The sequence below is a fragment of the Balaenoptera physalus genome (genome assembly GCF_965194825.1).
Source record: "Balaenoptera physalus genome assembly, chromosome: 12".
Taxonomy (NCBI): Eukaryota; Metazoa; Chordata; class Mammalia; order Artiodactyla; family Balaenopteridae; genus Balaenoptera; species Balaenoptera physalus.
Genome location: NC_138897.1, coordinates 96,788,861 through 96,802,922, shown reverse-complemented (window position 1 = coordinate 96,802,922; position 14,062 = coordinate 96,788,861). Strand labels below are relative to the sequence as shown.

The window sequence follows — 14,062 nt, the reverse complement described above, 5'->3', positions numbered from 1 at the left end:
GTCAATTATCCTGCCTACAACAGGTGGCTGTAATCTTTTGTGAAAAATAAGGATCCTAATCTTGAAATAGGTCATTCTGTTCTTCAAGTGGAGGTGATAGACTACCTTCAGGCAAAGGAGTTTTTCTTAAGCAACTCTCTGACCACTTCTGTTTACAAGTTAATAACTAGTGAAATGTGTTACAGTAATTAAAGACATGAATTCTGCACAGGCTTAGTTAGATCTTTTTTTTTTTTTTTTTTTTAAATCTGGTCTCTATTTTGTATATTTAGCTTTCTTAGACTGCTTCCTTTCTTAGACTGCACCACTCTAGACGCATACATATTTTTCTCTGCTCATTAGTTTATAAAGTAGCTCATTTATTTACATTAAGACAAAAAGCCAGGACTTCCCTGGTGGTGCAATGGTTAAGAATCCGCCTGCCAATGCAGGGGACATGGGTTCGAGCCCTGGTCCAGGAAGATCCCGCATGCCACAGAGCAACTAAGCCCGTGAGCCACAACTACTGAGCCCTCGTGCCACAACTACTGAAGCCTGCGCAGCTAGAGCCCGTGCTGCCTACAAGAGAAACCACCGCAATGAGAAGCCCTTGCCTGCCACAACTAGAGAAAGCCCGCACACAGCAGTGAAGACCCAATGCAACCAGAAATAAATAAAATAAAAAATAAAAAAAAGAAAGGCAAGGGATATCGATTCTTAACTGTACATTTTTGAGGAGTGCAGAATATGGTTGGCTTAACTAATAAATAGCCCTTCTGCCAAAAATATACAGGGTCCAGAATCTCGGAACTGCAGTTTAAAGAAGAGACTAGCTTTTTTTTTTTTTTTTTTTTTTGGGGGGGGCTGCGTTGGGTCTTTGTTGCTACACATGGGCTTTTCTCTAGTTGCAGAGAGCAGAGGCTACTCTTTGTTGCAGTGCGCAGGCTTCTCATTGCGGTGGCTTCTCTTGTTGCGGAGCACGGGCTTTAGGCACGCGGGCTTCAGTAGTTGTGGCACGAGGGCTCAGTAGTTGTGGTGCACGGGCTTAGTTGTTCCACGGCACTTGGGCTCTTCCCGGACCAGGGCTCGAACCCATGTCCCCTGCATTAGCAGGCCGATTCTTAACCACTGCTCCACCAGGGAAGCCCTAGCATTTGTGTTTTAAGTTGGAATGCTAATAAAATAATTGTTCTGTTTTGAAGATAGATAAACCATAATTACTCTGGTCAATCTAGATGGGATCACACCTGTGGAGTTAAAGATTGTGAACAATTTGGGATTATCCCAACCTCTGGAATCAGAACAGTTTTGGATAGTTCTGTTGGTGGAAAGTCTTCATCAAGTACTTAATTTAAGGTTTATGATCAAATCTGTATGAAGAGTTATTTACAAAATCCTAACCAGAGAAAGGCTTGGCAAGTTTGAAGCAGATGTACTGAGCTGAGAAGTGATTTCCCTTGTCAGTTGAGATAGTTCCTCTCACACAGAACAATATTATATCCCCACCTTTATCCCTATGTGGTTCTGCTGACATCTAGACTCAGGTGTCCCAGAAGATATATCGTGTTTTTAAGGTACAGTTTATTCTGCCACAACAGGTGAGTTTCTGTAACCCCAGTTTGCTCATATGTAGTTGGTAAACAGGAGAATGTCAGTAAAATGTGGAGATTATATTGGTTCATTTGCAATTTTCCCTAGGCAAGGGGGTTGGAATCCGCAGTAGGGAAGGAAAGAGCTCTTGGCTGGAGTGTTGCACAGACGTGTGCACTGTTGGCTCTGTTGGAAGAAAATTTCATCTGAGCGCCTGCACCAGGGCCTCCCTCCCATCTCGGGTGGCAGGCTACACTTTTCTCATGTGCTCAGCAGTCATAAACCAGGACCCCTCCTCTCATGTTGTGCATTTAAAACAAACAGCTCTGTAAAAACATGGCTAATGACTTTGCTGTATAGAAATTAAAGCTACCTTTCAATGTTTATAAACCAGGTAAAAGAGGAAATGGCCTAGCCTGGGTCACTGCTGTCTCTATACACTCAGGCACTGCAGACCTCCTTGTTGCACTTTGCTAGTGTGAAATGCGCTTTCCCAGATGTGCTGCAGCCACCTCAGTGTGTGTAGGAGTACTGTGCGTTATTTCCATGTGCCTTGCACAGGGTGGTACCTGAAAAGTGTTCAGTCAGTATTTTTCCAACTCAAATTACATGACTTGAAAACACAGGTGAATTAGTTCATTCAAGTTATTTCAAATAACTCTGACATTACAGAATTTTACCTTGTAGATGAGAAAAAACGGATATTCCCCTCTGTTTCTATTGATCTTTAGTAAATATCACACATACTTTATCAGGCACCCACTCGCTACAAAGAATCCTGTCCTCACATCATGTGCATCATGTGATTTAATCATCACTGCTCCTTTTTGGTAGAACTAGACTCCACTCCATTGGTCATTCTTTTTTTCATACATAATACTGTGCTGCCAACTTGGCATTTTTCAAAGTGCTTTTACATTCATTGTCTCTAATGGTCATGAAAATCCTGTGTGGTAGATACCGTTAATTGCATTTTCCAAGAAACAAACTAAATTTGGGAACTAACATTTAAAAAATAAATAAACAAAGAAACAACTTTTTATTTTGAGATAGTGGTAGATTCTTATGCAGTTGTAAGAAATTACACAGAGATCCCTTAACCCAGTTTCCCCCAGTGGTAACATCTGATGTAACTAGAGTGCAGTGTCACAACCAGGAAATTGACATGATACAACAGTGCATGTACACTCATTTGTGTGTGTGTGTATTTAGTTTTGTACAGTTTGTGTATTCATGACCACCACTACCACAATCAAGACGCAGAACAGTTCTGTCCCAAGGATCCCTCGTGCTACCTTCTTATAGCCACAGCCACCTCCCTTCCCCCATTCATGGCAGCTACTAATCTGTTCTCCATCTCTAACTGTTATTTTAAGAATGCCATATAAGTGGAATAAAATATGCAATTCGGGGGAGTTGGCTTTTTCACTCAGCATAACTCCCTTGAGACCCATCCAGGTTATTGCCTGTGTCAGTGAGTTTGTTGTCAATGAATTGTATTCCACGGGAAGGATATAACAGGGGTTAACTATTCACCTGTTGAAGAATATCTGGGTTGTTTCCACTTTTTGTCTGTAATGAACAAAGCTGCAATGAACATTCACATGCAAGTTTTTTGTATGAGCGCGACTTTTCTTTGGGATAAATGCTCAGGATTGCAGTATTGGACTTTGTGCATTTTTAATATCCCATGAGGCAGCAGTGTCCAGCCCAGACTGTTGTTTTTATCAGTGTTCTGGTTACACAGGTAAACAGGTTTTGAGGGCTCCGCCGCAGTCGTCTTTTTCCTGAGTCCTGTTTCCTTAATGAGCTCTTTTGCCAAACGTGAGGTTTTTCAGGGGTGCTACTACCATGTCACAAACGAAATTCTTACACCAGGCAGACTGAGGGCTGCGGGAGTAGATCGTGTCATGATCAGCGGAGACCGCGTTTCTCTCCTTTCACTCAGGGACGATGGCCCCTCTACCTCTGTCTCGGCACTCAAGCGCCTGGAGCGCAGTCAGTGGACAGATAAGATGGATCTGCGGTTTGGTTTTGAGAGACTCAAGGAGCCTGGTGAGAAGACAGGCTGGCTTATCAACATGCACCCTGTAAGCACCTGTGCTTTTCCTCCATCTTCCTCTTTCCATTCAGGAGGGTGGCCGCACCCCTTGCGGCATAGCCCTTGTCTGAAGAGTAGGTGACACCTAGCGGGAACCTGTTGTCTGGGCGATACAGGTAGAGATGGGATTGTTTGTAGCTCTCCTGCTTTCCGCTCTAACTTCTTTGGGTCGTAAAGAGGCCACTGGGAAGACTGAGGTAAGGGGCATCCTTGTTACCCATAAGAATAAAGCTTTCAAAGATGAGGGGGAAATAGAGAAATTCCCATTTGGAGGCTGTTAGGATGCGGTTCTTGTGAGTGGGGCCAGTAGTGTTTATGCAAGGTAGAGGAAGATTTTGTTTTTAAAGTGCTCAGTTTCCCAGAGAAGGAGGAAAAGGCTCTTGTGCTGTGTAGAGGATAACTTTGTGCCCATGTTGACTGTTTCTCATGTAGACGGAGATTTTAGATGAAGATAAACGCTTAGTTAGTGCAGTGGATTACTACTTTATTCAAGATGATGGGAGCAGATTTAAGGTAAGCCCTTGACATCCAGGAAGCTAACAACCACTCAGTAATGAGGCATAGCTGGGCTCAAAATGACAAGTGTCCTTTTATCTCTGCAACTGTGAGGAGAGGGATTGGGAGACCTGCGGTGTGCAGCTACCTGAAGCCCTTTAGGGCCATGGGCCCCTTGGAGCCACATTAGTCACCACTTAAGATGTCCTAAGAGAAGCTAGCTCAGAAAGACTGAAAGATGAGCAGCATTGTGTCTCTTAGACTCTTGCTCCTGTGATATGTGCAGGTCCTAATTTTCTATTGCACTGTCTCTCTTAAGATATGTCAAAGTCAAGGATGCATTGGATCTAGGCTAGGCTATATCAGGGTATAACAGCAAACAGCCTGTCTTCATTTTTCTTCCTTTTTTCTTTCTCATCACCCCTGAATGGGTTGTGACTCTTGCAGGTGGCCTTGCCCTATAAGCCATATTTCTACATTGCAACCAGAAAGGTAAGTCTGTGGTTCATGGCATCAGGTCAAACGACCTGTGCCTCGTTTTGTGGGGGGATTCAAAACTGGAAATAAAGAGGCTTCAAGAGAAATAAGCAAGGAAGGAAATAGACTTTACTAATGGGAAGTCCTTTCATTCTGATCCTGATTTAGGGTTGTGAGCGAGAAGTTTCGTCTTTTCTCTCTAAGAAGTTTCAGGGTAAAATTGCTAAAGTAGAGACTGTCCCTAAAGAGGATCTGGACTTGGTGAGTATCACCCAGCCCTTTCAGGGTAAATGAGGCCGGGTCCACCCTGCCCATGGGGTGAGATGGGAAGAGGACAAGTTCCGCACCTGTGGGACAGTATAGATGATGGGCTTTGGTGACTGTCCCTGTATCCTCTTAGAGAACTCTAGTGGCATAGTTAGTGCCACATGCAGAGTTGAACAAGGTGCTTTGGAGTTGCCAACTCTTCAAATCATTTATTTACCTTTGAATCGTCTTGCCTTACTTTCTCTCCCCAATATAGTATTTTTTTTCTCTTTGAACTCATGAGCACCATCTCTTCACTCTGTAGCCAAATCACTTGGTTGGTTTGAAACGAAATTACATTAAGCTGTCCTTCAACACCGTGGAGGACCTTGTCAAAGTGAGGAAGGAGATCTCCCCTGCTGTGAAGAAAAACCGGGAGCAGGGCCACGCCAGTGATGCCTATACGGCTATGCTCACCAGGTAAGCTTCATTCACATAAGCAGAGCAGCCAGTCAGTCCACAAGGACTGTGGCCCGTTTTTCCTAAGTTTACAAGATGGGTAGGAGGTGGGAAAACTCAGCAATAAAATTACCTTAATGATTGGCTCCATTCAATGTGGAAACAGTTTTGAGCAATTAGGTAGACTTTCTTATATGTTCCCTTTGTGTTAAAGAAATGGTGGATTCCCAGGTTGTATTTTAGCTGTTCCTCTTTTCTTACATAGAGGGTAGATTTGTGGCTCCAAATTGAGTTGCTGTAACAGTAGACATTTTAGATTTCTAATCCCACCATCTTAACACAGTCTGTTTTCATGGTTTTTAGTAAGTGTTAAGATGTCTGCAAATTTTATTAAATACCTAGATTTACATAGCACATCTTCTTCAGAGATCCCTGGGTATTATACAGAGAAATTTAAATATAGAACAACAAACACTGTTCATTAAAAATTTAGACAGCAACAGTAATAAGAAACAGGGTAAGAGGTTAAGAAGAAATCTTGGCTAATTAAAAGTTATGGTGACTTCCACACACAGATGGCCAACAGGCACATGAAAAGATGCTCAACATCTCTATTAGAGAAATGCAAATCAAAACTACAGTGAGGTACCACCTCACACCAGTCAGAATGGCCATCATTAAAAAGTCTACAAATAACAAATGCTGGAGAGAGTGTGGAGAAAAGGGAACCCTCCTACACTGTTGGTAGGAATGTAAATTGGTGCAGTCATTATGGAGAACAATATGGAGGTTTCTCTAAAAACTAAAAAATAGAGTGCCATGTGACCCAGCCATCCCACTCCTGGTCATATATCTGGACAAAACCATAATTCCAAAAGATACATGCACCCCTATGTTCATAGCAGCACTATTCACAATGGCCAAGACATGGAAACAACCTAAATGTCCATCGACAGATGAATGGATAAAGAAGATGTGGTACATATATACAGTGGAATACTACTCAGCCATAAAAAGAATAGAATAATGCCATTTGCAGCTGTATGGATGGACTTAGAGATTATCATACTAAGTGAAGTAAGTCAGAAAGAGAAAGAAAATACTATATATCACTTATAATTTGGAATCTAAAATATGACACAAATGAACTTATCTATGAAACAAAAACAGACTCATGGACATACAGAACAAACTTGTGGTTGCCAAGGGGGAGGTGGGGGGGAGGGATGGATTGGGAGTTTGGGGCTAGCAGATGCAAACTATTATATATAGAATACGTAAACAATAAGGCCTACTGTATAGCATAGGGAGCTATATTTAATATCCTGTGATAAATAATAATGGAAAAGAATTTTTAAAAGAATGTTTATATATGTATAACTGAATCACTTTGCTGTACTGCAGAAATTAACACAACATTGTAAATCAGCTCTACTTCAATTTTAAAAAAAGGCACACAAAAAGTTAAGATGACTTCAGAAGAACTAATTGTATTCTCTGACAAAAGTAGATCAGTTTGGGACCCTGAGCATTTCTGCACACTACCCCCCAACAGTGGCCCATTAATTACTTTTCAGAATATTGCAAGTTGTAACCAGAGGCCAAGTCCCCAGAGGCCTGCCTTCTCTAAAACCCATTGCCTTTCTTTCCCCCCTTAATAGTCCATTCGGTATTTGGAAGCTTAGTGGGCTAATATTGGAGTGAATATTCTAGTGACAGTGATTCCCTCTTGGATATGGTAAGAATAATTATGATACAGAAATAGTCACTGTTTACCTGTCACTTCACCATGCCGACAGCTTTGTGGCTAGTACCTCATGACGCTCTTGCAGGGTGGGCCTCTTACTGTCATCCTCTTTTTCTTGATGAAGAAATAAGCTCAGTGAGGGTGGGTCACATCTGTAGACATGCCTCCCAGGTAACAGTTTCCTTTCTTTGCTCTTTTAAATGGGGTGTAACTTATATCCTATAAAATGAATGTCCTAAGTATACTGAACTTCCTTGTGTCTGTGGCCTGCTGCTTGGGGTGGGGGTCATCCAAGGTCATTCCTTACGAAGGGCCTGTCCTGATCATCTCAGCCACCTTGTAAAACTTTAGTGTTTTCATTGTATGGACACTGGTCTTCCCCACTCCAGCCCCTAGCGGAGCATAGTTGAAAGAGCTGCTGTCTTTATTTTGCAGTGTTCTACGAGGGGGCAGTGTGATTACTGATGAAGAGGAAGCCTCTAAGAAGATTGCTGACCAATTGGACAACATTGTGGACATGCGAGAGTACGACGTGCCCTACCACATCCGCCTCTCCATCGACCTGAAGATCCATGTGGTGAGTGGGCTGTTGCATGTGGGCAGTTCCTGATAGCCAGGAGGTGATATTGAAGGATAGATCCATAGAGTTGACTTCCTTGGACAGACGTAGAAGTCTTTAGTTAATGCACCACACGTCTTGCAGGCTCACTGGTACAATGTCCGGTACCGAGGAAGTGCCTTTCCAGTGGAAATTGCCCGCCGCGATGACCTTGTTGAACGACCCGTAAGTACCACTTGCCTTTCTTCCATCCTAAACTTTCCAGTTGTTTTTGGAGAGTGAATTCTGCGCTGAAAGGTGAATTTGATTCAAAGATTTGTTTGCTTCTTTTTCCTCAAATACCTTCTTAAAAGAATTATGGGCTAATTGTTTTTTCCATCAGTTTTTGACCTGACAGTATAATTTCACTTTGCACACATACATCATCACGTGACGTCAGTATTTGAGCTAGGCTGGATCGGAACATTTGAGGGAAAGCTCTGACTTCCATTTTGGGTGGTTAATAGTAAAGTGATACGTTGAAAAATGGATTCATAACTGGTTTGGGGACAGCTTTGTGATCTTGGGAAAGTCTATACTCTGTTTTCTCACATCCAAGGTGAAGTTGTCAGTTCTGTATCATAATCTCCTGTCAGGGTTGTCATAAAGGACAAAATGAGTGGTGCATTTTAAAGAGCTTTGAGACTCACGTGTTCTGTAATTCTAGACTTCTCCTGTGAACAGCTACTCTAGCATTTTTTCATACGCTTAAGTTTTCATATCATCATGGTATTCTGGACATAGGTCCTTCATCCCCAAGATGCCAGCCCCACTTCCTCCTGAACCTTTCCCCACAGCAGCTTGACTCCTGCTTTTAGTAACTGGCAGTAGAGGTGGAGGTGGTGGGTGTCAAGAGGACCACAGGGTCTCCAGAGCTCAGCTTGGTTTGTGGCCGACTTAATGCTACATTTTGTCCCTTCAGGACCCTGTGGTTTTAGCATTTGACATTGAGACGACCAAACTGCCCCTCAAGTTTCCCGATGCTGAGACTGATCAGATTATGATGATTTCCTATATGATTGATGGTCAGGTGAGTGGTGCCTTCTGGGATGTAAGCTCTCTGTGAACAAGGACCATAGCTGGTCCCCAAACCAGAACAGTGTCCACCCTTGGTTAGTACTGTTTTTGTGAATAATGAGTGAGTGGAGTCCACAGAACCTGTTCTGACATCCAGCCACGCTCTGCCTTCCAGGCAAATCTGAGGATTAGGTCGCGTGTCTCTTCTTGGGAAAGCCAGGGCGCTTCAAGTTGCTGCAGAGATTTTGTAGCGAGAGTCTCTGGGCTGCGTGTGAGAGGTGTGTCTTTGGCTTTGTGTCTCTAACTCATACTAACTGCTAATGCACTTCCCAGGGCTACCTCATCACCAACAGGGAGATTGTCTCAGAAGATATAGAAGATTTCGAATTCACCCCCAAGCCAGAATATGAAGGGCCCTTCTATGTCTTCAATGCGCCTGATGAGGTAGAGGTGTCACTTGGGAAACTGCCTGATGTTTGGGGTAGAGTGGGAAGGGGAGGCGGGCCTGGTGACCCTCTTAGCCCTCGGCATTCCTTTCATCATAGCAGTAGCTGGACTCAGTCCCCAGTGGCTGGTCCTCGTTCACCTGGAGGCCCCGTTGGGTTGGAAATAACAGGCTCATGTGAGGTTGCTGCTCCTCAGCTTTGGAGAGCTGCCTGGAAATCGCTTGAAGGAGAGTAAAAGCAACCCTCTGACCGCTAAGATTTGTTGAATTCAGGTTCATCTAATCCAAAGATGGTTCGAACACATCCAGGAGACCAAACCCAACATCATGGTCACCTATAATGGGGACTTTTTCGACTGGTGAGTCAGAAAAGGGGAGGGGAGGGGAGGGAGGGGGAGGAGGAGCACCGCTGGGTGGCACGGGTGGGCTCCTCACTCCGTTTGAGAGGAGATCGTGTGAGGCATCCCCTGGGGGCAGTCTTCCCTGTCTCTGTAGGAACTAGAGACTCACTGCCCCATGTGCTTGTCCATCCTCTCGTCATTAGGCCGTTTGTGGAGGCCAGAGCAGCGGTCCATGGACTGAGCATGTACCAGGAGATTGGGTTCCAGAAGGACAGCCAGGGGGAGTACAAAGCACCCCAATGCATCCACATGGACTGTCTCAGGTAGGCCCCACAGCTCACCTGGCGGCTGGTCACAGTGTCTCATGAGGGCTTTCTGTGAGTGAGGTCCAAGGTTCCCTTCTCGCACACGCTGGTCCTGTCCACAAGAAGTAGCTCCCATCACCTGAGAGGACAGTGGCTGCCGGCTCTGCCCAGGTCCCGGGATGTGTCTTTCATCATTTGTTCATCATTCATTCAGTCAGCAAACACATGCTGAGCACTGGTCCTCAGGGTGTGGAAACCAGACCAGAAAGAAAGACCTGGTAGAGTGAGGCCCGGCGCTGTGGGAGCTCGTGGAGGCGCCTGGCTTCCCACACGAGGTTGGGTGTGGTAGTCAGGCTCGTGCCTGGTGTCCAGGCGAGGACAAGTGTGCAAGGTGGCCCAGAGTGCTGAGAGGCAAGGCTGGAGTGGAAGGGGGTCTCGTGGGCTTTCTGTGCCTGGTGGAGAGGGGGTTTTATCTTGGTGGTCATGGGGAGCCATTGATGCATTTTCTCTTTAGCCCTGATGTTATGGCCTGTGGATTGAAGGGGCAGGCCGGGTCATAACGTGCACAGGAGTGAAGAGGGCTGGACTAGAGGTATTTGAGAGCCGAGGACTTGGGGATCTGTAGATTTGGGGGCAGGTGCAGGAGGCGTGGGAAGCTCTGGTTCTCAGGGCTTGGGGTGGGCTCATGGGGGAATAGGACAGAGCTCGGGTTCCGAGTGGAAGCAGGCCTGGGAGCCCTACCCACGTGGAGGGCCTGGAGACTGTGGGGCACCATGATGTGGTAAAAAGAAAAAAAAGTGATAGTTGATAGATTCTCAAGAAGAGAAGTAAAAGAGAAGCGGGCACCCTCAGTGGAGGCAGCAGTGCCGGGGAGGCCCCAGCGGGGCATTTCTGAGGGAGAGGATGGCCCGCAGCGCAGGGGGGCCAAGGAAGGTGAGGTTGGGTGCTGCCAGCAAGAAGACGGGGGCCCTAGAGAGACAGCGGTGTGTGTCGTGGGGAAGAGGTGGCGATGGGGCCTGGCCAAGGAAGGTGAGATTGGGTGCTGCCAGCAAGAAGACGGGGGCCCTAGAGAGACAGCGGTGTGTGTCGTGGGGAAGAGGTGGCGATGGGCACGAGGTGGCCTGGAGCGTTTCTGTGCTGAAGGGATGGTGCAGGAGGATGAGGGGAGTTTGACAACAGGGTGTGAGGGGCGGGGAGAGCGGGGCAGAGCCGGGCAGAGCCTGGTGGCACCTGTAGAGGGGACAAGCTGTGGAGGGATCCAGAAGGCCAGAGGGTGCAGGTTCCTGCCTGCTCACCTTTGTATTTCTCTGTGAGGCTGAGAGGAAGGCCGCGGGGCTGTAGGACTGGCTCTGGCATCTCCTTGTTTGTGGGTTTGTCTGAAATTGACTGGATCCGGGTGAAAGCTTTTCACAAGGGGCCTGCACCACGTGATGCCTTGGAGATGTTTGGGATACCCATCAGGACCCTGCATCTTCCTGTGGTGTGTCCAGCTTTGCAGCCTCTCACAGGTTCCTGGGCTTCGTCTCAGAATCATCTCTGGCTTTTGCTCTCTTTCTCATTCCCAGGTGGGTGAAGAGGGACAGTTACCTTCCCGTGGGCAGCCACAACCTCAAAGCAGCTGCCAAAGCCAAGCTGGGCTATGACCCCGTGGAACTGGACCCCGAGGACATGTGCCGGATGGCCACTGAGCAGCCCCAGGCACGTGAACTGCCTCGCTGAGTTGCCCTTCGGCTGGGGGTGGTGGCCTGCTGGGCGCCTCACTGACCTTACTCTCTGATACTCTGTCCTTAGACGCTGGCCACCTACTCGGTGTCAGACGCGGTGGCCACGTACTACCTGTACATGAAGTACGTCCACCCCTTCATATTCGCCCTGTGCACCATTATCCCCATGGAGCCTGACGAGGTCAGTGCCTCTCCCGGCCCGCTGCCTGCCAGGGGTGGTCCCAGGCCGCTGATGGGGACGCAGCCATTGGATTTTGCTGTTTGGCTGGAAGCCTGGCGTTTCCCCCGTAGGTGCTGCGGAAGGGCTCCGGGACGCTGTGTGAGGCCTTGCTGATGGTACAGGCCTTCCACGCCAACATCGTCTTCCCCAACAAGCAGGAGCCAGAGTTCAGCAAGCTGACAGAAGATGGCCACGTGCTGGACGCCGAGACCTACGTGGGTGGCCACGTGGAAGCCCTGGAGTCGGGCGTGTTCCGCAGCGATATCCCCTGCCGGTTCCGGATGGTGCGCCCCCCCCGAGGCTCCTGAAACTGGGCCTCTTCCCGCCAGAGCTGTGGGTGGACCCAGGAGGGACCCAGCCCACAAGGGCTGAAATAAAGCCCTCGCCCCGTGTGCCCCTCGCCAGCCGTCCTTTGTCTGGCCTGCTGTTTAGGGTGCTGTAGGGCGAGCACTTGGCTCCTGGAGCGTTCTCATTGTAGCGTCCCACCTGAGGCAGGTTGCTTGGTGCGAGGGCATTTTCCTCTCTTACTCACGGCCTCTCGGTTGTTTGTGTTAGAATCCTGCTGCCTTTGACTTCCTGCTGCAGCGGGTGGAGAAGACCATGCGTCACGCCATCGAGGAAGAGGAGAAGGTGCCCATGGAGCAGGTCACCAACTTCCAAGAGGTAACGCGCGGGGGGGCTGGAGGGGGGACGGTCTGCTTACACGCCTCGCCTTGCACATTGGCTTCTTTCATCGGCATGTTTATTGTGCACCTATTGTGTGGTGGCGCTTGGGCGCCGAGACAGAGGACACGGGGCCTGGTCCGGTCTAGTTAGGACAGGAGAGCGTGGTGCTCGCAGTGAGTGACTCGACTTGGTGAGGTGGGAGAATTTCATAGAGATGGCGAAGGCTTTCGGGACAAAGTGGTGTGATGTGGGAGCGAGGAAGGCAAGTGAAGGGTTTCGTGCCAGTTCACCTGAACTGTATTTTGTAGGCAGTGAGGAGCCGTTGGAGGATTTTTACTTTTTATTGTCAAGAGACTTTAAAAAATGATGGTAGGAGTTCCTACAAATTACAGGGCAGAATACAGTGACTGTAAAGTCCATCACATAATGGTTAGAAAACGCCATATGCAAAGTGCGTCACATGACTGGAGGCCCTAGGCACCTCCCACTTTGCTGTCCTGTTCCTTTGGATGCGGCACATCTTGGGTCTCTGTCAGGTCCTGCTCAACACTTTAACATATTCAACTACTTCAGTACTTTGCAGTTCTTACCAGTTCTAGGATTGATTTCAAGAAACGCCTTGTAACAGATTCACCAGGCAAAATTCAAAGAAGAACGTGTGCACATGCTCTGCAAACTATGAAGTACTGTGCAGCTCTTGTCAGCTGCAGCTGTCATGTACTTTGGGAACTCTCCATGAACCAACTTGGGAAGAAGAGAGTCTGGGCTGAATAACAAATAGGAGTTAAAGAACAACTTGAACAAAATTACTACTTTCTTTTTTGCGGGGCTGGTGTGGGGGTGGGCGCAGCAGGCGGGATCTTAGTTCCCAGACGACCAGGGGTCAAACCCAGGCCCCTGGGAGTGAGAGCACTGGGTCCTCACCACTGGACCGCCAGGGAGTTCCCAAAAGAGACTACTTTCACGTCCAAGAACCAATGAAATGAGTGAGGAGTGAGGCTTAAGGTATGCTAACTGGAGGGACTCCAGACACCTTAGTGAATCTGGATGTGAACTCTTTCTGGGTGACAGGTAGCACGTCTTCGTAGCTGTCTCCAAAGTCCCTGAAACTCCTCTATAGGGTGGCCCAGGGTCTTTAGGGGAAGGGCAGCAGGTTCACCTTTTTGTTCCTGAGTGATCATCCGGGCAGTGATATGATGACAGCTGGTGGGAGGGGTCAGCTGGGGGCTCACAGCGACGTCTGGCCTGTCCAGGTGTCATCCCAGCCTTCCGCCCCTTACTTGGGTCGTCTCATCTTCCCTCCAGAGCAGCATTTCAGAGCTTGCCTTAGCACAGAGATGGATGGGGGATTGTTCTCCGAATGGCTCATTTGCCTGAGATTGTTAGAAACAATAAGTATTATGTTTCTGGTATTTCCTGTTCTACTTGATAGATATTCCTTTTAGTCATTTTTTCCTTACTAGTTTGAGTTTGACTCCTTTGGAGGGTTTTAAGGAACTTTTTAATACTAAGGGCAATTTTGCATTCAAGTGATTTTCTAATGTGACTTTACCAAAGTTAATGTATTTCATAAAAGATGGCTACCCTTCTGATTAATGTTTTTCTTCTGGTTAATTTTTGCATAATTTAGATGTTTTCCAGTTTATACTTGA

General features: G+C 47.2%; 1 protein-coding gene across 6 annotated transcripts in view; it reads left to right on the top strand.

The window, feature by feature from the left end:
- POLE (DNA polymerase epsilon, catalytic subunit) overlaps nt 1–14,062 on the top strand; it is a 55,363-nt gene that overhangs the window by 1,526 nt on the left and 39,775 nt on the right. For all 6 annotated transcript variants that reach the window (XM_082417165.1, XM_082417163.1, XM_082417164.1 and 3 more), the window contains exons 2-16: nt 3,518–3,659; nt 4,103–4,183; nt 4,613–4,657; nt 4,811–4,903; nt 5,214–5,368; nt 7,530–7,671; nt 7,798–7,878; nt 8,615–8,722; nt 9,043–9,153; nt 9,428–9,513; nt 9,699–9,818; nt 11,366–11,498; nt 11,592–11,705; nt 11,816–12,028; nt 12,300–12,407. In XM_082417165.1, the coding sequence (XP_082273291.1) occupies nt 3,518–3,659; nt 4,103–4,183; nt 4,613–4,657; nt 4,811–4,903; nt 5,214–5,368; nt 7,530–7,671; nt 7,798–7,878; nt 8,615–8,722; nt 9,043–9,153; nt 9,428–9,513; nt 9,699–9,818; nt 11,366–11,498; nt 11,592–11,705; nt 11,816–12,028; nt 12,300–12,407 (1,732 nt within the window). The remainder of the gene's footprint in view (nt 1–3,517; nt 3,660–4,102; nt 4,184–4,612; nt 4,658–4,810; nt 4,904–5,213; nt 5,369–7,529; nt 7,672–7,797; nt 7,879–8,614; nt 8,723–9,042; nt 9,154–9,427; nt 9,514–9,698; nt 9,819–11,365; nt 11,499–11,591; nt 11,706–11,815; nt 12,029–12,299; nt 12,408–14,062) is intronic.